The 26,783-nt window shown below is 31.7% G+C and overlaps 5 protein-coding genes across 6 annotated transcripts; all 5 read left to right on the top strand.

Annotated features, from left to right (window-relative positions):
• The first annotated feature begins 474 nt into the window (after positions 1–474).
• Positions 475–4,050, top strand: LOC145743339 (multicopper oxidase mco-like). Its single transcript, XM_082561276.1, has 15 exons — positions 475–616; positions 793–977; positions 1,139–1,240; positions 1,394–1,525; positions 1,655–1,845; positions 1,907–2,053; positions 2,146–2,353; positions 2,427–2,686; positions 2,762–2,858; positions 2,941–3,052; positions 3,133–3,284; positions 3,362–3,467; positions 3,557–3,669; positions 3,825–3,859; positions 3,981–4,050. The coding sequence occupies exons 1-15, from the start codon at positions 520–522 to the stop codon at positions 4,024–4,026; spliced, it is 1,983 nt and encodes a 660-aa protein (XP_082417402.1). The 5' UTR covers positions 475–519; the 3' UTR covers positions 4,027–4,050.
• A 1,115-nt stretch (positions 4,051–5,165) lies between these two features.
• On the top strand, positions 5,166–9,319 carry LOC145743131 (multicopper oxidase mco-like). The gene is made up of 15 exons (XM_082561034.1): positions 5,166–5,298; positions 5,735–5,919; positions 6,002–6,103; positions 6,193–6,324; positions 6,396–6,586; positions 6,646–6,792; positions 6,864–7,071; positions 7,139–7,398; positions 7,490–7,586; positions 7,665–7,776; positions 7,929–8,080; positions 8,231–8,336; positions 8,443–8,555; positions 8,895–8,977; positions 9,125–9,319. Exons 1-15 carry the CDS (start codon positions 5,190–5,192, stop codon positions 9,168–9,170), a joined length of 2,043 nt encoding a protein of 680 aa, XP_082417160.1. The 5' UTR covers positions 5,166–5,189; the 3' UTR covers positions 9,171–9,319.
• A 5,285-nt stretch (positions 9,320–14,604) lies between these two features.
• On the top strand, positions 14,605–16,525 carry LOC145741462 (adhesion G-protein coupled receptor D1-like). Its single transcript, XM_082559057.1, has 9 exons — positions 14,605–14,625; positions 14,706–14,870; positions 14,938–15,057; positions 15,134–15,220; positions 15,278–15,416; positions 15,502–15,647; positions 15,780–15,992; positions 16,111–16,287; positions 16,499–16,525. The coding sequence occupies exons 1-9, from the start codon at positions 14,605–14,607 to the stop codon at positions 16,523–16,525; spliced, it is 1,095 nt and encodes a 364-aa protein (XP_082415183.1).
• A 386-nt stretch (positions 16,526–16,911) lies between these two features.
• LOC145743118 (multicopper oxidase mco-like) lies at positions 16,912–21,124 on the top strand. Of its 2 annotated transcripts, none has more exons than XM_082561017.1 (15): positions 16,912–17,051; positions 17,233–17,417; positions 17,579–17,680; positions 17,834–17,965; positions 18,095–18,285; positions 18,347–18,493; positions 18,586–18,793; positions 18,867–19,126; positions 19,202–19,298; positions 19,381–19,492; positions 19,572–19,723; positions 19,801–19,906; positions 19,996–20,105; positions 20,265–20,299; positions 20,421–21,124. In XM_082561017.1, the coding sequence occupies exons 1-15, from the start codon at positions 16,955–16,957 to the stop codon at positions 20,464–20,466; spliced, it is 1,980 nt and encodes a 659-aa protein (XP_082417143.1). In that variant the 5' UTR covers positions 16,912–16,954; the 3' UTR covers positions 20,467–21,124. The 2 variants fall into 2 exon arrangements, with proteins under 2 accessions (XP_082417143.1, XP_082417142.1); XM_082561016.1 differs by having other exon boundaries at positions 19,996–20,108.
• Positions 21,125–21,547: 423 nt separating this feature from the next.
• Positions 21,548–25,752, top strand: LOC145743186 (laccase-like). Its single transcript, XM_082561097.1, has 15 exons — positions 21,548–21,734; positions 22,240–22,424; positions 22,564–22,665; positions 22,789–22,920; positions 23,120–23,310; positions 23,389–23,535; positions 23,615–23,822; positions 23,883–24,142; positions 24,255–24,351; positions 24,428–24,542; positions 24,606–24,757; positions 24,830–24,935; positions 25,039–25,178; positions 25,383–25,465; positions 25,614–25,752. Exons 1-15 carry the CDS (start codon positions 21,626–21,628, stop codon positions 25,657–25,659), a joined length of 2,073 nt encoding a protein of 690 aa, XP_082417223.1. The 5' UTR covers positions 21,548–21,625; the 3' UTR covers positions 25,660–25,752.
• Positions 25,753–26,783: the final 1,031 nt, after the last annotated feature.

Raw genomic sequence — 26,783 nt, 5'->3', positions numbered from 1 at the left:
TGTTGTAGATATTGTAGTAATTGACTTAAGAGCAAAATTTTAGGTTAAAAAGGAAAGAATTGGAAAGTAGTATGTTGCTTGTTCAACTTTATGTCATAATAAAAAAATTGACGGTGTTTTAAAAAGGTTGTTGATGTTTTAAATGCAGTTTCTTGCACATATCGTACATTTGTAACAGTTTTAATTTAAAAAAAAATGTGTTGCAATTTTTCGCTAGAGGACGATAGAGAATTAGATGAGAACTTATAGCAATCGCGTAGTATAAAAACAAAGCATCTCACTGTGTTTATCAGTTTATAGGTTTGAGATTTAAAATTAACACCTTAAGAAAATTAAAAAGTTTATTAAGATAAACTATTTTGGTGTAGGACTTAATATTTCTACATTATTTAAAACTAAAATAAATAATTCAACAATAAAAAATCTAACTAAAAAACTTTAAATGACTACAAAGGTTAAAGAATTATACAATATTCTATGAATACCAGTAAGATATAAGTATACCAGTAAGATATAAGTATGTTTTTTATTTTATTTCCCTTCATTTTTGTCGCTTCTTTTTGTGCGGCTCCGTGTCTGAGTCAATGTTCGTATCAATCTCCATGCGAGCTTCAAGGTAACAATATATAACGATATATTTTTATATTACATACATGTAAAATACCAGTCTGATAAGATATATTGTGTTTTAGTCACCCTTTTTTCTAATCAAATTAACAAACAAATAACAATTTAAAAATTATTTTTGTTGCAACACACTTTTGTTTGAACCCTATTTTCCAACCTACGCAGGAGGAGAACCTCTACGTCAACCTGATGAGTTTGTTTCAGTTAACGGCTCGCTTAAGATCGACATCGTGCTGGATATTGACGACTTTCAAATAGATTGGATGGTGTTGCCAAGAAGAATGTTTAACAACAGAGTTCCGTCGCAAACTTGGCGCATTAAAAAAGGAGACCATCTTGAAGTTTTACTGGTAAACTTAATAAAATATTCTAACAAAAATAAGAGTGTTAATATAAAAACCGAACTGGTTATATTCATAATTGTATATTGTTAAATGTAAATATACTATTAACCAAACCATGTCAAGATGATTAAAAAAATAAACTTTTTGTTTACGAACATTTTATATAGAAAAACAACTTGAACGAGCCTGAAAAAAAGCTTCCCGTAAATGAACTTCGACTTCCTAATACCACAAACCTTCACACACATGGTCTTCATATTAGTAGTGCGGTAAAATGCAATGATTTAAATTTTCTATTTCAGTTTTTACAATAACAGAAAATTGGTATATTTAAGTAATGTAACAGTCAAATTTTAACAACCTTAAATAGATATTTAATAAATAAACACATCACAAGAAAATCGTACTAATGTTTTTTTTAGCAACCAAGTGATGACGTATTTGTGGAAGCCAGTCCCAATGGAAATTTTTCCTATGTCTATGATATAAACCCTGAGAACCCATCTGGCACATATTGGTATCATCCCCATGTACATGGCTCAACTAATATACAGGTAAACTATAGATGTAAAAAAACACTGTAATTTAACTAATAAAATGGATTCTTAAAAAACTAAGATTTGGTTTATTTAAAATAGCCTAAACTTAAAATAATTTAAAATTTTTGGAGCAATGATTGACAGGTTAACAGTGGCATGTCAGGTATGATAATAATAGAAGATCCGACCGATTCAAGTGTTCCAGATTACATCCAAGCCGTTTCTTGTCCAAACAATTGTCAACACGATATACAACTGGTTTTTCAACCTACTTTATTATTTTCGGGAGGCGGATTTATTGACTTGCAGAAAGATTCCGAAGACAGAGTTGGATTGTAAGTTAAAAATATTTTAAACTGTTAACCACATCTTATGCCCCTTAAATGCATTTTTTAGTGGTTTGTACGATATTGTGACCGACGTCAACGATCAGACTTTTGGTCAATGGTTGACAAATAGACAAAATAACATCAACTTTTTTACTGTAAATGGCCAACTAAAGCCTGTATTTACTATGGAAGCTGGACAGATAAAACGATTTAGGTAATTTGAATTTACTTTTTGCAATTAAATCACAAATTAAATTATTGCCACACTATTTTATAGTAAGTAACAATTCAATGTATCAATTTAAGAATGGTAAATGCTGGCTCAAGTTCGATAACTTTAGCTCCTGAAATTTTGGACGAGAATGGTGTTAATCCTGCTTGCGAAGTTCGCGAGATTGCATTTGATGGGGTATATCTTGATGCACCAAGACCTCCCAAATTGGGAAAGGGATTCATTGTTGCTTCAGGTAGAACAGATTGGCTAGTTGTCTGCAATCAACCAGGAAGTTATCAGGTAAATTAAAACAAATTTCGTTTCGCAAATAGGCTACTAATTTTAAATATTAACCTCGCAAGTTTTTTTTTAGCTTAGGTCAAACCCTCCACCACGGAACACTGATGCTTCGTTGGGAAACAGCTCACCATATAGAGAATTGTTGATGACAATAACCGTTACCGGAACCCCAGCTAACACCGCAATTCCAACAAGTAACTTGCCAGAACGACCTTGGTTTGTTAGAGATTTAAGAAACGTGCCACAAGAAGATCTTCATGGCAGATTCGTAATTGAAGCTAATCAGCAACTGACACTGAACCGAGATTCTTTTTCTACTCCATTTTACTTCAGGTAATTACTGCCATAAAAAAAAGTACAATCAAGTTTTTATCATATAGTAACTAAATCCATTATTTAAATGATTAGGTACAAAATCGAATCAAACAAGACGCAGGAGTGGTATTTAACAAATGCGGGAACACAAGTCGGACACCCTATCCATATTCATATAAATTCATATCAAGTATAGGATTTTACCTTTAACATTTCTTATTTAAAGTTTGTATATTTTTATGAATATAATTTAAGTTTATTTTTTTATGTAGGTAATAAGCTACAACGAATACACAGGACCGTTCATGGAAAGTAACGAAGACAATTGGAGGCTTTTTAACCAACAAAATGATACCTGCCTTTTCCAGCACAGCAATTACGACGGTGGTTTTGAGATTATTAAGGCCTATATATTAAAAAAAGATATTTGTTATCATTAAAATACCTTACATTTTTGTGTGCAGAATCGGCAATAATTAATATTCCTGAAGACCCACTTCAGTTTTTGGGACACGATCAAATATGGCAAAATATCACGGCACCAGGAACTCTTGGTTACGCTCAAGCTGGTGATTGGAGAGATGTGTTATGGGTGCCACCCTTGTCAAACATTACTGTGAGCATACTGTATTTTTTGAAATGTATTAGATAAGAACAAAGCTTACGTTTTGTCACATATTTATAATTGTTTAGATAAGATTTGTACCACATCAATACACTGGAACGGTTGTTATTCATTGCCACATTTTATTTCACGAGGATGTCGGAATGATGATGGTTATGGAAATTGTAGAACAAGGTTAACTTTCGCTAAATTTGTTATATACATTTCAATTTTGAAGTGCTGAATACCTCTTTGTGAAAGTTGTCTTATGTGATATGTTTTAGGTGAAAGCCTTCAAGGTGCAAACGTGGTTTCGGGAAATGCTTTCCCTTCGTCGTGTATGCTCAACGATCGATTCCCGTTTAATAATCCTCTAACAATAGGAGAAACTATGGTGGTAAATTTAGCATTCTTTGCGTGTAACAAATACAAATTAAACTGAGTTAACTAAAATAATATATATTGCGGCTATAACTTGTATTGGGTTGTTGCCGTTAACACAATTAAAGAACTAAAATAAAAAAAAATTAACTTATGACGATTTTTATTTAGCTTAGTGGAACGACTCGTTTCTATCCTGATAGAATGTAAGTGAAAATTAACACATTATTTTAAAAACAAAACAATTATTAAACAAAACACCAATTAAATCTATCTAAATATAAAAACTTTGTTGTAGCATTTAACAATGTATGTTAATTTTTTCAGGGTTTTATTACAAATAGCTATGATGATGGCATTTCAATTTATTTAAATAAAGCCAACGCTTAAATTCGGCTGAAAATGTACATACGTTTTAAATATAGAGTTTTTATGTTTTTTTTTTAATTGTGTGTGCTTTGTTTTATTAACTGTATGTTAATTTCTTTGTTTTTTAATCTAAAACGCATCTTTCTTAAATTTTAATTTTATCCATACAAGTCGCATTATAATGATGCCTGCGGTAAACTTTTTCAACTACAATATGAGAATCGCTCTATCAACAATAGTAAGCGAAATATGATCCCATTGTTTTCTTTTTAGGAGATACTTACCAATACATTTCTAAATATTATATTTCTGATTTGCATACTTAATTCCGGTACATTCAATTGCGTAAAAAAACGCGTAGGCAATACAACTTGTGTAATTAATTCTATTTCTAAATCAGCTAAATTCATTTAGATGTGTTTGAGTTCGAATTACCACCTTTTGAAAACTAGCCTACGCTGGCCGTTTTGGTTTTATTAATTTTTATATATTTAGGTATTAGTTACCACAGCTGTATGGGATTTAATGTTATTATTTGTTATAAACTTAATTCTTACTAAACAAATTAAGAAAAACAGCGCTTTTATAAGTTTTTATGAGTGTTTATGTAATATAAAGATGGTTGTTTATTTTGTATGTGTCAGTATTGCGTTTTTCTCAAATTAATCCAATTTTTGTACATAATAAATTAGATTTGATTGCTTTAAACTAAATAAATACAATTTTCATGTTATTAAGTAGGTATTTAACTAAGTAGGTCTTTTTTATGTAGGGGTCTATTTAAAGTAAAGGCCAACTGTGGACAAAAGTTACTGACTTTACAAATTTCCCCTTTCCGGCAGAGGGCAATATAGAGCAAGGATTTTTCCGGCATAATATTATGCCATTAACTTAACTCGCTAAATCCATCTTTATTGCATATATATCTTATTTTAAAAGTTTTTGCGTGCATGTCTGAAATTTTTATTGAAAATGTCATATGATCTGGAAAAGTTCACTTTAAATGACGTTTGGTAACACAGTTGTTTGTTACAGTAGGTTTAAAAGAGTTAAAATTGTAGAATAAATAAACATTGGTACATACCAGACTCAACTAACCATTGCCAGTTTGTTACGAAAAAGTTAGAAGCGTTAAAGGAAGTAAATTTTTAAAGATTCGTTTTGTGAATGCTTTTAGATTTAAGTATGCGGTTTTTTGTATATATCGCTGTTGTTTCTTTTTGCGCAGTTCCGTGCTTAAGCCAATGTTCATACCAATCACCGTGCGAGCTTAAAGGTAACAATTACAAATCTTAACATTTATCATGTATAGAAATACTTAACAGTTTGCATTAGTTGTTTTTACATATTAAGCAAAAAGAAAAGCATAACGTTATTTTTGTTTTTAATTTTATAACGTAAATATATAGAATTTGTAAATTTAATTATCAAACCTTTGCACCGGAATGTGGTGGCAATATACTTACCTTTGCACCGGAATGTGGTGGCAATATACTTACCTTTGCACCGGAATGTGGTGGCAATATCCTAAAGGAACCTTAGCGTCAATAACTTCCTTTTGATTCATTTCGAATCAAACCTACAAGATTATTATGGCAAATAAAATAAATATACACATAATACAAAGTGTGCAACTAAAATCTTAACTTATGATTTTTTTCTTCTGTTTAATATATTTTTTATTTTAATTGTTCTTTTCTTAATCTACACAGGCGGTGAACCCTTACGCCCTCTCGAACAACTTGTTTCAGAAAACGGTGTTCTGAAGGTCGATCTTGTAGTCAACGTTGGGGATTTTCAGGTGGATTGGATGGTGTTACCAAGAAGAATGTTCAACGAAAAAATTCCTTCTGAAACTTGGAGAGTTAAGCAAGGAGATAGATTAGAAGTTAACCTGGTAAACTTGGTTTTGGCTAGTTACATGTAATACAGCAATTTGAATTTATTGTTGTTTGTAAATTGCACCTACTGTGTCATAGACCAATCTTTTAGAAGAAGGCCAAAAAACGGGTCCACTCAATTCTTTGCGATTTCCCAATACCACCAACCTTCATACACATGGTCTTCATATTGGCAGTGAAGTAAAATTAATTCTTATAGTTATATGTTTATTATTCCTTTTTTATTAGTTTCTAGTTTAGAAAATATTTTAAATTAAAAATATTTACAGTTACCAGGTGATGACGTATTTTGGGAAATACACCCTGGTAAATTTTATCCTTATGTTTATGAAATAAATTCTGAAAATCCCGCAGGAACATACTGGTATCATCCACATGTGCATGGCTCAACAAATTTACAAGTAAGTGAAATTTATTTTTTGTGAAATTTTCTCACATAAAATAAAACACCCAATTAATGTTTTTTTTTAAGGTAGACAGTGGAATGGCAGGTATGTTAATTGTGGAAGATCCGACCGATTCAAGTGTCCCAGATTACATTCAAGCCGTTTCTTGCCCAAACAATTGTCAACACGATATCCAACTGCTTTTTCAGCCTACGTTACTGTACTCTGGTGACGGGTTTATTAATTTGCAAACTAAATCCGAAGATAAAGTTGGAATGTAAGTTTAAAACACATTAAAGAGCATCCTACATCACAACTTAAATTATATTTTTTTAGGAATTTGTATAATATTAGTACCGATGTCAACAACCAAACTTTTGGTGAGTGGTTAAGAAATACATCAAATAATATCAACCTCATTACTGTTAACGGGCAACTTAAGCCTATGTTGACAATGGAAGCTGGACAAATAAAACGATTTAGGTATAAAATTAATTTTATTTGAATTATTGGTAAAAAAATACACAAACAAGATAAAACTGTGTTGTATTAAGGATGGTAAATGCTGGCTCAAGTTTATTAACTTTAGCTCCTGAAATTTTGGACGAGAATGGTGTTAATCCTGCTTGCGAAGTTCGCGAGATTGCATTTGACGGAGTTTATCTTGATGCACCAAGACCTCCCAAATTAGGAAAGGGATTTATTGTTGCATCAGGTAAAACAGATTGGCTGGTGGTATGCAATAACCATGGCATATATCAGGTAAATTATATCTTAACTATTTATAAGCAAACACATATTTGAGATTTTTATTTGTTTTTACTTGTAGCTCAAGTCAAACCCCCTACCAGCGAACACTGATCCTTCGTTGGGAGACAGTTTACCATACACTGAATTATTGATGACAATAAATGTGACCGGAACCCCAGCTAACACCGTGATTCCAACAAGTAACTTACCAGAACGACCTTGGTTTGTTGGAAATTTAAGAAACGTGTCGCAAGAAGACCTTCATGGCAGATTCGTAATTGAAGCTAATGAAGAACTGACACTGAACCGAGATTCTTTTTCAAATTCCTCTTATTTTCGGTATTTTAATTAGTTTTTTATCCGTATTAAGTGCAGGATTATATTATAGTCTAACCATAGTAGCAGCTTTCTTGATTTTAAACCACCGCAGATACAAAGTGGAATCAAACAAGACGCAAGAATGGTATTTAACAAATGCAGGAATAAGCGAGGGACATCCAATTCATATTCATGTCAACTCTTTCCAAGTAAAAAACATATTACCAAACATACGTTTATGTAAAACCTATAGTTTTAATTTACGTAAAACGTTGTTCTTTATTAAGGTCATAAGTTATAATGAATACACGGGTCCTTTTATGAGCAGTAACGCAGACAACAAATGGAGATTGTTTAATCAACAAAACGAAACATGCACTTATCAACACGCAAACATCAGTAAGGCACAACATTTTGTTATATAGGCAGGCTAGCACGCTGTGTAAAGGAGTTTTGAATATTTTTTACTTTCAAAAAAGTTAATATTTTACTAGCGTAAAGTTATCAGGAAGTTTTTTCTAAACAAATATTTGATGTTTACCAACTTTTAGCTGAAGCAATAATTGATATTCCTGAAGACCCACTTCGGTTTTTGGGACATGACCAAAGGTGGCAAAATATCTCGGCACCAGGAACTCTTGGTTACGCTCAAGCTGGTGATTGGAGAGATGTGTTATGGGTGCCTCCCTTGTCAAACATTACTGTAAGCATATTATTTGTTTTAAAAATGTAACGTTCTGTGCAAAGTTTGTATTTTATTTGTACCTGTCCAGACTAGCGTTTACCTTCGTCAAACATTCTTGAAACGATCTCTTTTGTTTTAGAAATGTAAACTTTTGAATATATTTTTTAGATAAGATTTGTACCACATCAATACACTGGAACGATTGTTATTCATTGCCACATTTTGTTGCACGAGGACCTCGGCATGATGGCGGTCATGGAAATTGTTGAACAGGGTTAGTTTAAGCGTACAATTAATACACAAACTTGAATTTCATTTGTACATTTATATGCAAAAAATTGATGCTTAAAATTACTTCAAATAATTTTCAATTTGTAAAGGTGAAAGCCTACAAGGTGCTAACGTGGCTTCGGGAAATGCCTTCCCCTCGTCTTGTATGCCTAATGATCGATTTCCGTTTAATAATAACCTGACTATTGGCGAACAATACCCGGTAACACGTCATTTTGTTTTAAAAAATTGTTTAGCGTTTAATAAGTGCCTTTGTACTAAGCTACCCCTTTTTATGCTGAGTGCGTTAAATATCTTTTTATTTAAACTTTATCCAGATTGATGGAATAATTTTTTTGTCGTTTTTTTCCTATTACATTTTTTCTCGCTATTGACGTATAAATACAAAAGTTATATGTCAACACAATATTAAACCCGTTTTTGTATATTGATTTCACCTTTGGTAGCACGTAGCCGTTTATTTAAAAATATGTTCAATAACATACTTTTTTGTTAAAATATTCATTTACAAGTGTTGTAGTTTTGGTTTTATTTTATTTAGGCAACCACCACACCATCGACTGTAAACACCACATCCTCCTCGGATATAACTATGGTAGCAACGCGATCCCACTATGGCCTAATGTTTGTTTCCACATTTTTTCTATTTAATGTTGTTATAGTTTTAATGTTTAAGTATAAATAAGTATTAACAAAGGCAATATCTTGATCCATAGGGGTAAGACTTCTTTGTGTTTTGTACATAATATAGTAACAGTAACCATTTTTTAGACTTGCCTTGGAGATTTTAGTGCTGGCTCTTGTGAAATTCATGTAAGAAGAAAGTATAATCCTTACTTGGTATGATTCTATGCGATTGGCCTTTTATTAAAATATTTATAATTGTATAAACGCACTTACATTAGCATTATATTTATTATTCTGTATATTGTGTAATAAAATATTTAATCAATAATAAAACGCAAAAAAAACTTCCAGAACAAGTGAACTAAATTTACTTGTAACAAAGAATTTACATAGAAACATAATATAATTAATTTAAAAATTGATGATTAAGTTTGCCAGGTTACCACCTACTGCATGTGTATACACGTGATAAAATGCCACTTTTTTTCAAATTGTGAAAACAAGCAATTAAAGTTTAATACTGTTTAGGATAACTTACTGTTGTTGCAACGTTTAAAAGTTTGTAAATTAGAGTAATTGACTGTCAGACATAAACCTTTCTATTTTGAAAAGATACATTGACGACGTTTGAAAAATTAAACAGGTATGTTCAATGATATATAATAAGCACTTATTATATATCATTGGGTATGTTACATGGTTTAAAGATATGGATCTTAAGTTAAAGTCTAATAGTTGTCAAATTCTTTAAGTATGTAGAAAAAAGTGTAATACTATGTCATTTTTATTTAAAAAAGTATAAATTGAGGACTATGCAAACTGTAGTTAGTTGTTGATATAAAGTCGTCTTTTAATTTACTTCCAGCAATAATTAATAAGGCAATAAGGGATTTACCAAGCATTCTATGTAAACGTGATGTGAAATATCAAATGGTTCTAGAATAAACAAAGGATTTCGGAAATTTTCTAAATACAAATAAGAAAATAAATATTTTTTTGTGTTTATAATTATTGACTAAAGGGCATTTTTTTAATTAGTAAGAAAGGAGTAAGTACCCCAACCACTAATACTTTTCTACAATGAGCACGTTTAGCGAAAGGCAGAAAAGAAATGCGTATAAAGTTAAATTAACGCCAATCTTTAAAGATATGGTTCGGTCGCAAATGATCTTTTTTAATTAGGTTGAAATTTTTCCAACTTGCACGAGGATATCAATATTTTAAAAATTGGTCAAGTAGTTTTCGAGATATCGGGATTTGCAATTAAAATATTGTAAATAGGAAAAGTCCCTACGCTCGCGAGTCACGTTTGCACGACATCTTCTTCGTAAGTTCATACGCTAGAAAACATAGGGAAATATTCTTATTTTGCCCTTTCTACGCCGTTTGTTGTACTTTTTTTTTAATTTTTTTTGCAGAAAACAAACTTAGCATGAAAAGCAATATTTTGCCATATTATATAAGAGATTTTCTCTTTTTAAGGTATCTTTAATTAGGTAGGCTGTATTATAAAAATTCTAACAAATTAAGGTTATGTTGTTAATTTTGAAAATTTACCAGCCAAAAACGGTTGATATTGGCTGACAAACACATACAAGAAAAAGACAAGTCAACTGAGTGTCGCCCTTTTACATGGGCGCTGAAATGCGTTCCGAATCAGTTTCACGAAGCCGTTTAAAAAGAGAATTAGCGAACCGTGACGAACGCACAAAAGCGGCATATTTACATGGGCGCTTTGCAAACGCGTTTCATATAGTTCGATACAATTTACACAATGGATAGTGACATGTATGCTTTATTTTGCTTCATGGCTTTGAGTTTTAAATATTCTAGACTGAGAAAAAACAGAAAATTTGAGCATTTATATTCCAATATAAAAGATAGGCAAAGCAGAACCAGGGTTAGGTATTGGCACCTAGCTAGAATCATACGTAGAGGAGGAAATAATAAAAGAATTTGGATGCGCAACAGGTACGTTTAGACGTTGTGATGTTAATTTTTGTACAAATAATATTTTTGTCAAAATGTAGAAACAGTATGCTAAAGTGTAATGTGTGTTTATTATTAGGTCTGCCGATTGGTGGGAGAATGTTGTGCCAACGTTTACTGACGCACAATGGGTTACTAACTTTAGGATGAAGCCCTCCACCTTTAAACAAATAGTGGAAAAGATTTTGGTTGATATGAAGCCGGGTAGGCTGAAATTTAACACAACACAACATTTGCATAGATATTTAGCTACTATTTTGCTTTATGAAAGTTATATTTTAATACAGATGATAGAGCAGTTCGGTCGCCAATACCAACTGACAAACGAATTGCGATAGCAATTTACAAACTTGCATCTGCTGCAGAATATCGTACGGTCGGAAACTTGTTTGGTGTTAGTGCCCCATCAGTTTACAACTGTTTAAAAATGTAATTGATTTTTTTAACATTACTAATATCATCCGTTGGTTAAAGCAACTTTTGTTACACCAAGCTAAAACTTTTCTTGTGTTTATTCATTACAATTTTTATTGTTCAGGTTTTGTGCTGCAATTAACAGAAAGTTGAGAGATTACATTTACTGGCCTGAAGAAGAAGAGGCTAAACAAATAGCTCAAAGGATTCAAGCTCGAAATTATTTTCCTCAGGTAAAAAACCTTAAATGTTTTTAAAAAAAAAAAATTGTATTAATTTTTTTTATTAAAAAAATGTATTAATTTTTTAGGTTATGGGTAGTATCGATGGATCCCACATTTCTGTTACAGCACCAAATGATGGAAAAAAGGACTTTACCAACCGCAAAGGGTGGGACTCATTGGTGCTACAAGCAGTTGTTGATGACAAATGCTGGTAAGTTAAATTGCAAATGTATTTGCTAAAGCGTTCTTTCAGAGATTTTTAAAAAAGATATCATTTTTTAGCTTTCGCGATATTAGTATAAGAATGCCTGGAAGCTCTCATGATGCCTTAGCTTTCAGGGAGTCAGGGTTGTACAAATTTCAACATAAACTACCAAAGGTTGGTTGTTTAATGCAATTTTAAAATAATGTTTCATTTACATAAAAAATTGATATACAAATTGTTGCAGTGTCCCATAAACATTGAAGGAGTCGAGGTGCCCTTGCTTATTTTGGGTGATCCTGCATACCCTTTACTTCCATGGCTGATTAAGCCTTTTATTGGTCAAAACCTTACCGAAGAAAAGGAATCATTTAACTGCTATCACAGCTCGGTGCGAATAGCTGTGGAGAATAGCTTCGGAAGGTTAAAAGCACGGTGGAGAATAATTGGGAAAAAAATTGATACCAATATTAAGTTTGCTAAGGCAATTATATCAGCGTGTTGCATATTGCACAATATATGTGAAGCACAAAACACACCAATTACAACCTTGAGTGAGCAAACTATTTCTCAAGTCCAGCCAGCTACAAGGCCTTGTACAGTTCTTGATTCAGAAGGTACAAGGTGTAGAAATGCTTTATTAAACTATGTAACTGCAAATTTACCACTTCGCCAGTCCAGTATTCGTTAAAGTATATATGTAAATAAAATAAATAATCCAATTGAACACTAAATTTTATTAAAAAAGATTAAAAAAATAAAAAATTTGTATTCTTCGGCAAGGTAGTTTAAAATAAAAACACTTGAGGTACTACTGCATTAAAAAACACTGAAAAATAAAAGAAGAAAAATAAAAACTAAACCAAAAATCACACAAACACAAAAACATATTGCATAACCTATTTTTTAAAAATTTTGCCCATATAAGTAAACATTTTTTCAAAACTTTCCCTATCTTTTTCAGACTGTCGCTCATACATGTCGCGATTTTTTTGAGCATCTTCTCGGTCTTTTTCGGCCTGCTCTTTGAAAAATTTAATTATTTCTGTGTCGGTCTCATTAGTAATTTCTGAAAAATAAAAAAGTTTTAAATCAACTTTTTAATTAAAAATTCATTATGTCTTTTTCACAAAATATGTATTTAAAAAAATGCACCCACTTCTTTTATGACTCCTTTTTTTTGATGAGCCGGATCTCGAAGGACCCGGTTGATCAGGAGTTGTAGGCATTGGTCGATCAAAAGTCGATGTGCCAGGTTGCTCCGACATTGAATTAGGTGGGACATTAAAAGAAGAGTCCTGTGGCTCTTCAGTTAAAACAAATATTTCTAAAATAAAAATTTGGTTACATGGTGGTCTAACAAGATAGGCACACATTAAACTTTTAATATGATTTACCTTCCTGGGGATTTACTTCTTCAGCAGTTAAATCCAAAAATTCCGGCGGATCCTCGTTTGCCTGTTCAAAGGCATCCACGACATCCTTTGAAGTTAATGCCTAATGAATTACATAAGATTAAAGTAACATTACAATAACATTTTGAATAGGCTAACGTAAAACATTTATTTAAAAGCAAATAAAATCACCTGAGATTTAGACCTTGCTTTTAATAATTGGTCCATTTTATCGAAATGGACCCAGTTTCTTGGTTGGCCACTAGCCCCGGATTTTTTTAAATCCTTTATTTTGTTGTAATACAACCGCTTTAACCCCTTCCATTTTTCTCTGCAATCGTTGCTAAAAATAAACGAATAAAGAAAATTATAATTTAGGCTACATATTATAATTTGGGTAAATACAACATGTCTAAATTCTAATATTTTTTTTCTAAAAGTTTTAAAATTTAAGAAACAGTATTATACCTGTTAAGTGTAAATTGGGGATGTATTTTTTTATTTCATACACTATTTCTTTAAAAATAACGTCATTTCTTTGTCCCCTGCGATCAATAAGGCCGAGGACATTTTTTTCAATCATTACATCAAGTAGACTTTGAATAAATTCTGCACTCCAGAAAGTTGGAGATTTTCTTTTCTTTTGCATTTCCATATTTTTAAAGTGTTATTTATTTAATAAAATCTTAATACAAAACTTTCTTAAAAATTTGCTGGCTATTTAAGTAATATTCCTTAATTGCTTGACTAAAACTGTTTATGTATAAACACAGGCACTTGTACTAGATACTTACAAATACACTTTATTTAGAAGTCAACTAAAACAAAAATATTTAAAACTAGTTTTTATATGTAAGAAACCTAACTGCTTTAGCCTACTTTAACTTCTCTGCCCACAGCAGGCAATCGCCGGTTTGTCGCCTACTAAAACAAAATTAATGGAAAACTGCTGCATTTTCAAAGCATTCCCAGCAGGCAGTCGTAAAACTATTAAAAAAAGTAATTAAAATAACGTCCATAAAAGCTGTTATAAGAAAAATATTCTACGAACGCATTTCCCTGCTGCGAACCTAGCAGTTACGAACGGGTTCCCGCAACGCGTTTCGAATCCGTTTAATTCTCTCAAATACGTGAGTCAGCGAAAATAGGAGAGAGTCGCGTTCGCAACCCGTTTCGGAACGCGATTAAACGCCCCATGTAAAAAAAGAAAATGGTGACGTCACAGTTACAACTGTTACGAATGACGTCAGTGTAAATTTTGCAACATTTGTGACTTACAAAAGCGAGGATCTGGTTTTTCCAGGAAGTACTTTTTTAGAGGAAATAGCAAGTTTTGGAAGTGTTTTGCAATCAGTTTCTTTGCATAACGGGGAAAATTCTACAAACGACGTCTCTGTAGAAATGACTTTTAGAAAGTTTGAGGTATTTTAAAATTTTATTACCTTTTCTACATTACCTTTACATCATTTATATTTAATTTGATTGTTTTTTTGTTATTTTAGCAGAGTGGTGAAATCACAGAAGCTATATGTGCTTTTATTGATTCTTCGGACGACATTTGGTCTAATTCTGGGTGTGTTGTTACATCGGAGAATACGACGCATATCAGCTGTTCGTGCAATCACAACACATCTTTTGCCATGTTGTTTCTGCACACCGATTTACAAGTAAATTTAAACCTATATTAATTTCACTATTAAAGAAAAAAAATAATAATTCATTCATTTCTTTAAGTTTACTGACAGGGAGCAAGAATTCTTTAACGTGATAACTTATGTTGGAAGTGGGACTTCAATAACTGCTCTTCTACTAACTATCTTCACTTTTCTGTATCTAAGACTAACCAAAATCAAGGTTTAAGATAACGCTAAGTAATCTCATATGATGACAATTTAACTAAATACAATAACACTATATCTGAATCGTTTAGCGCGTTGTTCTGCATTTGAACTTAGCCACAACTCTATGTCTTGGACAGATCGTTCTACTGATTGGAACACGAATACCCATTGGAACAGTAAGTTTAAAGCTAGGTATACAATAGAACAATTAATATTAAGTTAAATTTTAACAGCCACAGTGTAAAGCAGTCGCAATTTTACTTCATTTCTTCTTCATGGCCTCGTTCTCTTGGATGCTGATGGAAGGAATTCTACTCTATTATCAGTCAGTTCGTGCTGTAAATGGCCAGGTCAACTTTAATTTAATGATAGGTAAGCTATTCTAAATTTAAAGTAAGTTTTTTAAAACATATTTTAATCTGAAACATTTTTTTTTAACTGAAAATATTGGAATTAGTATTTGGTTGGGTGCTACCTCTAATAGTAGTAGGAATTTCGCTTGCTGCTGGTTATGAAGGTTACGGAACTGATCAAGGTTGCTGGCTCTCTATTAGAAATGGACTAACTTGGGCTTTTATTGGACCAGCTTTAGGATTCATTATAGTAAGATATTTTAGTCTTGTTTTTTTTTTATTTTAATTCAAAACACAATTAGTTTTTTAAGCCAGGCGGTTAGCATTTACGCAAAATGTTAAATTAAAATTTAAATATTGTTAATCCTTTTAAATTACACAGATAAACCTTATTCTAATGGGCATGATCGTTCAAGTGTTTTTAAAACTAAAAACAAACGCTAAGAGTGGAGAATGGGAACGAACTAAACGGACCTTGAGAGCAATCGCTGTTTTAACTCCATTGTTCGGTGTAACGTGGTTATTGGGTGCTTTAGCAGTTAATGAAGCAACAAAATGGTTTCTTTATCTGTTTGCTGTGTTCAACTCCCTGCAAGTTAGTTTTTTATAACTATAGCGCGTTCCCAAATATCATAGGAACATAAGTAACAAATTTTAAGTAATGGCAATCAAATTTTATTTACTTTGCGATTTTAAAGATTTTCTAACTTTAGGGAGTCGCTATATTCGTTCTACATTGCCTGCGAAATGATGATGTGCGAAGAGCGTTCATGAAGAAGTACCGAAGATCGACTCAGAGCATGGCCTTTTTCACGAGCGTGACACCATCTAAGTCTGACGTCACTTACATCAACAGCTCCTCTGTGACATCACCGGGGTTGCCGAAAAAGGTTAGCGCGATTTTATTAATTCTAAAAGTGAGATAGGTAAAATGAAATAAATTATGTATCTGTAGGTGCGCTGGTGAAGTTAAAAGACAGAAGCTTTTAAATCTATCTTGTAGTTAAGTAGTTGATATTAGCTTTTAGCTGTAAAGCATGACTTTTATATGTTGTTGTTGTTGTAGATATTGTAGTAACTGACTTACGAGTAAAATTTTAGGTTAAAAAGGAAAGAATTGGAAAGTAGTATGTTGCTTGTTTAACTTTATATCATAATAAAAAATTGACGGTGTTCTAAAAAGGTTGTTGATGTTTTAAATGCAGTTTCTTGCACATATCGTACATTTGTAACAGTTTTAATTTAAAAAAAAATGTGTTGCAATTTTTCGCTAGAGGACGATAGAGAATTAGATGAGAACTTATAGCAATCGGGTAATATAAAAACAGAGCATCTCACTGAGTTTATCAGTTTATAGGTTTGAGATTTAAAATTAACACCTTAAGAAAATTTAAAAGTTTATTAAGATAAACTATTTTGGTGTAGGACTTAATATTTCTACATTATTTAAAACTAAAATAAATAATTCAACAATAAAAAATCAAACTAAAAAACTTTAAATGACTACAAAGGTTAAAGAATTATACAATATTCTATGAATACCAGTAAGATATAAGTATGTTTTTTATTTTATTTCCCTTCATTTTTGTCGCTTCTTTTTGTGCGGCTCCGTGTCTGAGTCAATGTTCGTATCAATCTCCATGCGAGCTTCAAGGTAACAATATATATAGACGATATATTTTTATATTACATACATGTAAAATACTAGTCTGATAAGATATATTGTGTTTTAGTCACCCTCTTTTCTAATTAAATTAACAAACAAATAACAATTTATTAATTATTTTAGTTGCAACATATTTTTGTTTTTTTAACACTATTTTTAACCTACGCAGGAGGAAGACCTCTACGTCAACCCGATGAGTTTGTTTCAGTTAACGGCTCGCTCAAGATCGACATCGTGCTGGATATTGACGACTTTCAAATAGATTGGATGGTGTTGCCAAGAAGAATGTTTAACAACAGAGTTCCGTCGCAAACTTGGCGCATTAAAAAAGGAGACCATCTTGAAGTTTTACTGGTAAACTTAATAAAATATTCTAACAAAAATAAGAGTGTTAATATAAAAACCGAACTGGTTATATTCATAATTGTATATTGTTAAATGTAAATATACTATTAACCAAACCATGTCAAGATGATTAAAAAAATAAACTTTTTGTTTACGAACATTTTATATAGAAAAACAACTTGAACGAGCCTGAAAAAAAGCTTCCCGTAAATGAACTTCGACTTCCTAATACCACAAACCTTCACACACATGGTCTTCATATTAGTAGTGCGGTAAAATGCAATGATTTAAATTTTCTATTTCAGTTTTTACAATAACAGAAAATTGGTATATTTAAGTAATGTAACAGTCAAATTTTAACAACCTTAAATAGGTATTTAATAAATAAACACATCACAAGAAAATCGTACTAATGTTTTTTTTAGCAACCAAGTGATGACGTATTTGTGGAAGCCAGTCCCAATGGAAATTTTTCCTATGTCTATGATATAAACCCTGAGAACCCATCTGGCACATATTGGTATCATCCCCATGTACATGGCTCAACTAATATACAGGTAAACTATAGATGTAAAAAAACACTGTAATTTAACTAATAAAATGGATTCTTAAAAAACTAAGATTTGGTTTATTTAAAATAGCCTAAACTTAAAATAATTTAAAATTTTTGGAGCAATGATTGACAGGTTAACAGTGGCATGTCAGGTATGATAATAATAGAAGATCCGACCGATTCAAGTGTTCCAGATTACATCCAAGCCGTTTCTTGTCCAAACAATTGTCAACACGATATACAACTGGTTTTTCAACCTACTTTATTATTTTCGGGAGGCGGATTTATTGACTTGCAGAAAGATTCCGAAGACAGAGTTGGATTGTAAGTTAAAAATATTTTAAACTGTTAACCACATCTTATGCCCCTTAAATGCATTTTTTAGTGGTTTGTACGATATTGTGACCGACGTCAACGATCAGACTTTTGGTCAATGGTTGACAAATAGACAAAATAACATCAACTTTTTTACTGTAAATGGCCAACTAAAGCCTGTATTTACTATGGAAGCTGGACAGATAAAACGATTTAGGTAATTTGAATTTACTTTTTGCAATTAAATCACAAATTAAATTATTGCCACACTATTTTATAGTAAGTAACAATTCAATGTATCAATTTAAGAATGGTAAATGCTGGCTCAAGTTCGATAACTTTAGCTCCTGAAATTTTGGACGAGAATGGTGTTAATCCTGCTTGCGAAGTTCGCGAGATTGCATTTGATGGGGTATATCTTGATGCACCAAGACCTCCCAAATTGGGAAAGGGATTCATTGTTGCTTCAGGTAGAACAGATTGGCTAGTTGTCTGCAATCAACCAGGAAGTTATCAGGTAAATTAAAACAAATTTCGTTTCGTAAATAGGCTACTGATTTTAAATATTAACCTCGCAAGTTTTTTTTTAGCTTAGGTCAAACCCTCCACCACGGAACACTGATGCTTCGTTGGGAAACAGCTCACCATATAGAGAATTGTTGATGACAATAACTGTTACCGGAACCCCAGCTAACACCGTAATTCCAACAAGTAACTTGCCAGAACGACCTTGGTTTGTTAGAGATTTAAGAAACGTGCCACAAGAAGATCTTCATGGCAGATTCGTAATTGAAGCTAATCAGCAACTGACACTGAACCGAGATTCTTTTTCTACTCCATTTTACTTCAGGTAATTACTCCCATAAAAAAAAGTACAATCAAGTTTTTATCATATAGTAACTAAATCCATTATTTAAATAATTAGGTACAAAATCGAATCAAACAAGACGCAGGAGTGGTATTTAACAAATGCGGGAACACAAGTCGGACACCCTATCCATATTCATATAAATTCATATCAAGTATAGGATTTTACCTTTAACATTTCTTATTTGAAGTTTGTATATTTTTATGAATATAATTTAAGTTTATTTTTTTATGTAGGTAATAAGCTACAACGAATACACAGGACCGTTCATGGAAAGTAACGAAGACAATTGGAGGCTTTTTAACCAACAAAATGATACCTGCCTTTTCCAGCACAGCAATTACGACGGTGGTTTTGAGATTATTAAGGCCTATATATTAAAAAAGATATTTGTAATCATTAAAATACCTTACATTTTTGTGTGCAGAATCGGCAATAATTAATATTCCTGAAGACCCACTTCAGTTTTTGGGACACGATCAAATATGGCAAAATATCACGGCACCAGGAACTCTTGGTTACGCTCAAGCTGGTGATTGGAGAGATGTGTTATGGGTGCCACCCTTGTCAAACATTACTGTGAGCATACTGTATTTTTTGAAATGTATTAGATAAGAACAAAGCTTACGTTTTGTCACATATTTATAATTGTTTAGATAAGATTTGTACCACATCAATACACTGGAACGGTTGTTATTCATTGCCACATTTTATTTCACGAGGATGTCGGAATGATGATGGTTATGGAAATTGTAGAACAAGGTTAACTTTCGCTAAATTTGTTATATACATTTCAATTTTAAAGTGCTGAATACCTCTTTGTGTAAGTTTTCTTATGTGATATGTTTTAGGTGAAAGCCTACAAGGTGCAAACGTGGTTTCGGGAAATGCATTCCCTTCGTCGTGTATGCTCAACGATCGATTCCCGTTTAATAATCCTCTAACAATAGGAGAAACTATGGTGGTAAATTTAGCATTCTTTGCGTGTAACAAATACAAATTAAACTGAGTTAACTAAAATAATATATATATGCCGGCTATAACTTGTATTGGGTTGTTGCCGTTAACACAATTAAAGAACTAAAATAAAAAAAATTAACTTATGACGATTTTTATTTAGCTTAGTAGAACGACTCGTTTCTATCCTGATAGAATGTAAGTGAAAATTAACACATTATTTTAAAAACAAAACAATTATTAAACAAAACACCAATTAAATCTATCTAAATATAAAAACTTTGTTGTAGCATTTAACAATGTATGTTAATTTTTTCAGGGTTTTATTACAAATAGCTATGATGATGGCATTTCAATTTATTTAAATAAAGCCAACGCTTAAGTTCGGCTGAATATGTACATACGTTTTAAATATAGAGTTTTTATGTATTTTTAATTGTGTGTGCTTTGTTTTATTAACTGTATGTTAATTTCTTTATTTTTTAATCTAAAACCCATCTTTCTTAAATTTAAATTTTACCCATACAAGTCACATTATAATGATATCTGCGGTAAACTTTTTCGATTATAATATGAGAATCTCTCTATCAACAATAGTAAGCGAAATATGATCCCATTGTTTTCTTTTTAGGAGATACTTACCAATACATTTCTAAATATTATATTTCTGATTTGCATACTTAATTCCGGTACATTGAATTGCGTAAAAAACGCGTAGGCAATACAACTTGTGTAATTAATTCTATTTCTAAATCAGCTAAATTCATTTTGATGTGTTTGAGTTCGAATTACCACCTTTTGAAAACTAGCCTACGCTGGCCGTTTTGGTTTTATTAATTTTTATATATTTAGGTATTAGTTACCACGGCTGTTTGGGATTTAATGTTATTATTTGTTATAAACTTAATTCTTACTAAACAAATTAAGAAAAACAGCGCTTTTATAAGTTTTTATGAGTGTTTATGTAATATAAAGATGGTTGTTTATTTTGTATGTGTCAGTATTGCGTTTTTCTCAAATTAATCCAATTTTTGTACATAATAAATGAGATTTGATTGCTTTAAACTAAATAAATACAATTTTCATGTTATTAAGTAGGTATTTAACTAAGTAGGTCTTTTTTATGTAGGGGTCTATTTAAACTAAAGGCCAACTGTGGACAAAAGTTACTGACTTTACAAATTTCCCCTTTCCGGCAGAGGGCAATATAGAGCAAGGATTTTTCCGGCATAGTATTATGCCATAAACTTAACTCGCTAAATCTATCTTTAATGCATATATATCTTATTTTAAAAGTTTTTGCGTGCATGTCTGAAATTTTTATTGAAAATGTCATATGATCTGGAAAACATCACTTTAAATGACGTTTGGTAACACAGTTGTTTGTTACAGTAGGTTTAAAAGAGTTAAAATTGTAGAATAAATAAACATTGGTACATACCAGACTCAACTAACCATTGCCAGTTTGTTACGAAAAAGTTAGAAGCGTTAAAGGAAGTAAATTTTTAAAGATTCGTTTTGTGAATGCTTTTAGATTTAAGTATGCGGTTTTTTGTATATATCGCTGTTGTTTCTTTTTGCGCAGTTCCGTGCTTAAGCCAATGTTCATACCAATCACCGTGCGAGCTTAAAGGTAACAATTACAAATCTTAACATTTATCATGTATAGAAATACTTAACAGTTTGCATTAGTTGTTTTTACATATTAAGCAAAAAGAAATGCATAATGTTATTTTTGTTTTAATTTTATAACGTAAATATATAGAATTGTAAATTTAATTATCAAAATTTTGACTGTAAAGCGTAAATGCAAAAAATTAACTTAACAGTTTTAAATAAATGTTTATTTCTCGTATTGTATTTAAACGTGTTTGTTATGTCTTTTGTTTTGAATTGTTTGTTGTTCCTGTCGTTTGTTCGTTTTACCTTTGCACCGGAATATGGTAGCAATATCCTGGAGGAACTTTAGCGTCAATAACTTCCTTTTGATTCATTTCGAATCAAACCTACTAGGTTATTATGGCAAATAAAATAAATATACAAATAAATACAAAATGTGCAACTAAAAACCAAACTTATGATTTTTTTTCTGTTTCATATATTTTTTATTTTAATTGATCTTTTCTTAATCTACACAGGGGGAGAACCTCTACGTCAACCCGAAGAGTTTGTTTCAGTTAACGGCTCGCTCAAGATCGACATCGTGCTGGATATTGACGACTTTCAAATAGATTGGATGGTGTTGCCAAGAAGAATGTTTAACAACAGAGTACCGTCGCAAACCTGGAAAATTAAAAAGGGAGATCACCTGGAAGTTGCATTGGTATGAAACTTGTATCGTAAACTATCACGATTGCCATATCAATTTTTGCATTTGATTAACCATTGGAAAACAAAATGCATTTTAAACCAAATAACATGATATATCAATCAGCTAAAAGAAATATATTATGTTGTTACAGATAAATAACTTGAATGAACCGGAAAAGAAGCTACCAGTCAACGAACTACGCCTACCTAATACCACCAACCTACATACACATGGTCTTCATATTGGCAGCAAAGTAAAATGCATCAACATATTACTTTTTTTATTCTATTTTTAATATATGGTTACAATGCCATAATTATTAGTCCTTGAGAAAGGGAATATAACTAAAGTTTTACCAAAGCATTTTGTGTTACAGGCTCCGGCTGATAACGTATTTGTAATGGCAAATCCTAATGGAAATTTTTCCTATGTCTATGACATTAACCCTGAAAATCCTTCTGGTTCATATTGGTACCATCCTCATGTACATGGCTCAACAAATTTACAAGTAAACATCTGGTTTGTTTTTGTAAAAAATATAATATTTTTAGGGCATTAATTTCAGCTTTAAAATCTTGGAAAAAACAGGTAAATCATTTTACTGTAACTACTTCAATAATTGTATGAGTTTAAATATTAAAACTAATTAAAAAATATTGCAGTTTTTGCTTGAATGAAAGTTTTAGCTTATTGTTTCATATATTAAGGTTAATAGCGGCATGGCAGGTATGATAATAGTGGAAGATCCAACCGATCCAAGTGTACCAGATTTTATTCAAAATGTTTCTTGTCCAAACAATTGTCAACACGACATTCAGCTGCTTTTTCAGCCTACTTTATTTTACTCAGGAGGCGGATTTATTGACTTGCAGAAAGATTCCGAAGACAGAGTTGGATTGTAAGTAGCACTTAAGTTAATATAGAATCAGACTTTACTTGGTTTTTAATATTGAACAAAAATCTATTTTTTCTTTAGTAACCTGTACGATATTGTAACTGACGTAAACAACCAAACCTTTGGTGAATGGTTGACAAATACGTCAAATAACATCAACTTCTTTACTGTAAATGGCCAACTAAAGCCTGTATTGACAATGGAAGCTGGGCAAATAAAGCGTTTTAGGTAACTAAAATTTGCTTTTTTATAGTGCCATTTAAAATAAAATTTTAGGCAATGTAAAACCATGACATATTGGTTTTAGAATGGCTAATGCTGGATCAAGTTCAACTACTTTGGCTCCTGAAATTTTGGACGAAAATGGTGTTAATCCTGCTTGCGAAGTTCGCGAGATTGCATTTGATGGGGTATATCTTGATGCACCAAGACCTCCCAAATTAGGAAAGGGATTCATTGTTGCTTCAAGTAGAACAGATTGGCTGGTAGTATGCAATAACCCTGGTATATATCAGGTAAGCAATAACAAATTTGTTCAAGTGCGTTGTTACTTTTTTAACCTATATGCGTTGTAGCTTAAGTCAAACCCCCTACCAGCGAACACTGATGCTTCGTTAGGGAACAGTGTACCATACACAGAATTATTGATGACAATAAATGTTACCGGAACCCCAGCTAACACCGTAATTCCAACCAGTAACTTGCCAGAACGACCTTGGTTTGTTGGAGATTTAAGAAATGTGCCACAAGAAGACCTTCATGGCAGATTTGTTATCGAAGCTAATGAACAACTGACACTGAACCGAGATTCTTTTTCTGATGATACATTTTTTAGGTATTCAGATTTACTCTAAAAGTCCGATAGGTTTTACTTGGATTTAATAATGGCATTTGCCTTTTTTAACGGTTAAGTGCGTGGATGTTAAATTTATTTTCATGACGTGCAGATACAAGATCGAAGTAAACAAGACACAGGAGTGGTATTTAACAAATGCTGGAACACAAACCGCGCACCCCATCCACATCCACATTAACTCATTTCAAGTGAGAAAAACTTTAAATATAAATAAAAAAAAATACATAATCAATATTGTGACTTCTTAATTTGTTTATTGTTTAGGTAATAAGCTACAACAACTACACGGGACCTTTTATGAATTATAATAACGAAGGCGATTGGAGGCTTTTTAATCAACAAAACGAAACTTGTTTATATCAGCATAGCAACTATGACGGTACAAATAAATTGCCTATTTCGGTAAGGAGAGTTTACTAACATTAAAATTTTTTCTGTACAGAATCGGCAATAATTGACATTCCTAATGATTCACTGGAATATTTAGGACATGATCAAAGGTGGCAAAATATCTCGGCACCAGGAACTCTTGGTTACGCTCAAGCTGGTGATTGGAGAGATGTGTTATGGGTGCCACCCTTGTCAAACATTACTGTAAGCATATTTTTTGTTTTAATATTATGTAATTATCTAAAAAATAGTTTGTTAAATATTCATATTTCATAGATAAGATTTGTACCAAATCAGTACATTGGAACAGTCGTTATTCATTGCCACATCTTATTTCACGAAGATGTCGGAATGATGATGGTTATGGAAATTGTGGAGCAAGGTATTCAAGCTTCAGCTTAGATTTATTATACTTTTACATGTTTGTACCTTTACATAAAATAAATGTTAAATAGATAAATTCCACGATTATATTTGTTTATTAGGTGAAAGCCTGGAGGGTGCAAATGTAACTTCAGGGAATGCATTTCCCTCTTCTTGTATGCCTGATGATCGGTTTCCATTTAACAATGACAAGACAATTGGAGAACTTTTACCATTGGAAACCACAACCTATTTTGTTAATGTATGACCTATGCAGTAACTTGATTTAAAAATTTTATTTTGGTTGTTACAACAAAATTCCCTCAAGAAATTAGCGTAGAGCCTAATATTTCACCTTTGGTAGCACGTAGCCGTTTATTTAAAAATATGTTCAATAACATACTTTTTTGTTAAAATATTCATTTACAAGTATTGTAGTTTTAAACGTTGGCTTTGTTTTATTTAGGCAACCACCACACCATCGAATGTAAGCACCACATCCTCCTCGGATATAACTATGGTAGCAACGCGATCCCACTATGGCCTAATGTTTGTTTCCACATTTTTTTCTATTGAATGTTGTTATAGTTTTAATGTTTAAGTATAAATAAGTATTAACAAAGGCAATATCTTGATCCGTAGGGGTAAGACTGCTTTGTGTTTTGTACATAATATAGTAACAGTAACCATTTTTTAGACTTGCCTTGGAGATTTTAGTGCTGGCTCTTGTGAAATTCATGTAAGAAGAAAATATAATCCATACTTGGTATGATTCTATGCGATTGGCCTTTTATTAAAATATTTATAATTGTATAAACGCACTTACATTAGCATTATATTTATTATTCTATATATTGTGTAATAAAATATTTAATCAATAATAAAACGCAAAAGTAACTTGCAGAATAAGTGAACTAAATTTACTTGTAACAAGGGATTTACATAGAAACATAATATAATTAATTTAAAAATTGATGATTAGGTTTGCCAGGTTACCACCTACTGCATGTGTATACACGTGATAAAATGCCACTTTATTTAAATTGAAAAACAAGCAATTAAAGTTCAATACTGTTTAGGATAACTGACTGTTGTTGCAACGTTTAAAAGTTTGTAAATAGTAATTGACTGTCAGACATAAACCTTCCTATTTTGAAAAGTTACATTGGCAACGTTTGAACAATTAAACAGGTATGTTCAATGATATATAATAAGCACTTATTATATATCATTGGGTATGTTACATGGTTTAAAGATATGGATCTTAAGTTAAAGTCTAATAGTTGTCAAATTCTTTAAGTATGTAGAAAAAAGTGTAATAATATGTCATTTTTATTTAAAAAAGTATTAATTAAAGGACTATGCAAGCTGTAGTTAGTTGTTAATATAAAGTCGTCTTTTAATTTCCTTCCAGCAATAATTAATAAGGCAATAAGGGATTTACCAAGCATTCTATGTAAGCGTTATGTGAAATATCAAATGGTTCTAGAATAAACAAAGGATTTCGGAAATTTTCTAAATCAAATAAGAAAAAAATAATTTTTTTTATAATTGTTGACGAAAGGTCATTTTTTTAATTAGTAAAAAAGGAGTACCCCAACCACAAATACTTTTCTACAATGAGCACGTTTAGCGAAAGGCAGAAAAGAAATGCGTATAAAATTAAATTAACGCCAATCTTTAAAGAGATGGTTCGGTCCCAAATGATCTTTTTTAATTATGTTGGAATTTTTTTTTTTTTTTTTTTCCAACTTGCACGAGGATATCAATATTTTAAAAATTGGTCAAGTAGTTTTCGAGATATCGGGATTTGCAATTAAAATATTGTAAATAGGAAAAGTCCCTACGCTCGCGAGTCACGTTTGCA

The sequence above is a fragment of the Corella eumyota genome, chromosome 2, assembly GCF_963082875.1.
Source record: "Corella eumyota chromosome 2, kaCorEumy4.1, whole genome shotgun sequence".
In the NCBI taxonomy this organism is placed as follows: domain Eukaryota; kingdom Metazoa; phylum Chordata; class Ascidiacea; order Phlebobranchia; family Corellidae; genus Corella; species Corella eumyota.
Note: the sequence above shows the minus strand (reverse complement) of the source record. Positions and strands in the feature narration are given on the sequence as shown.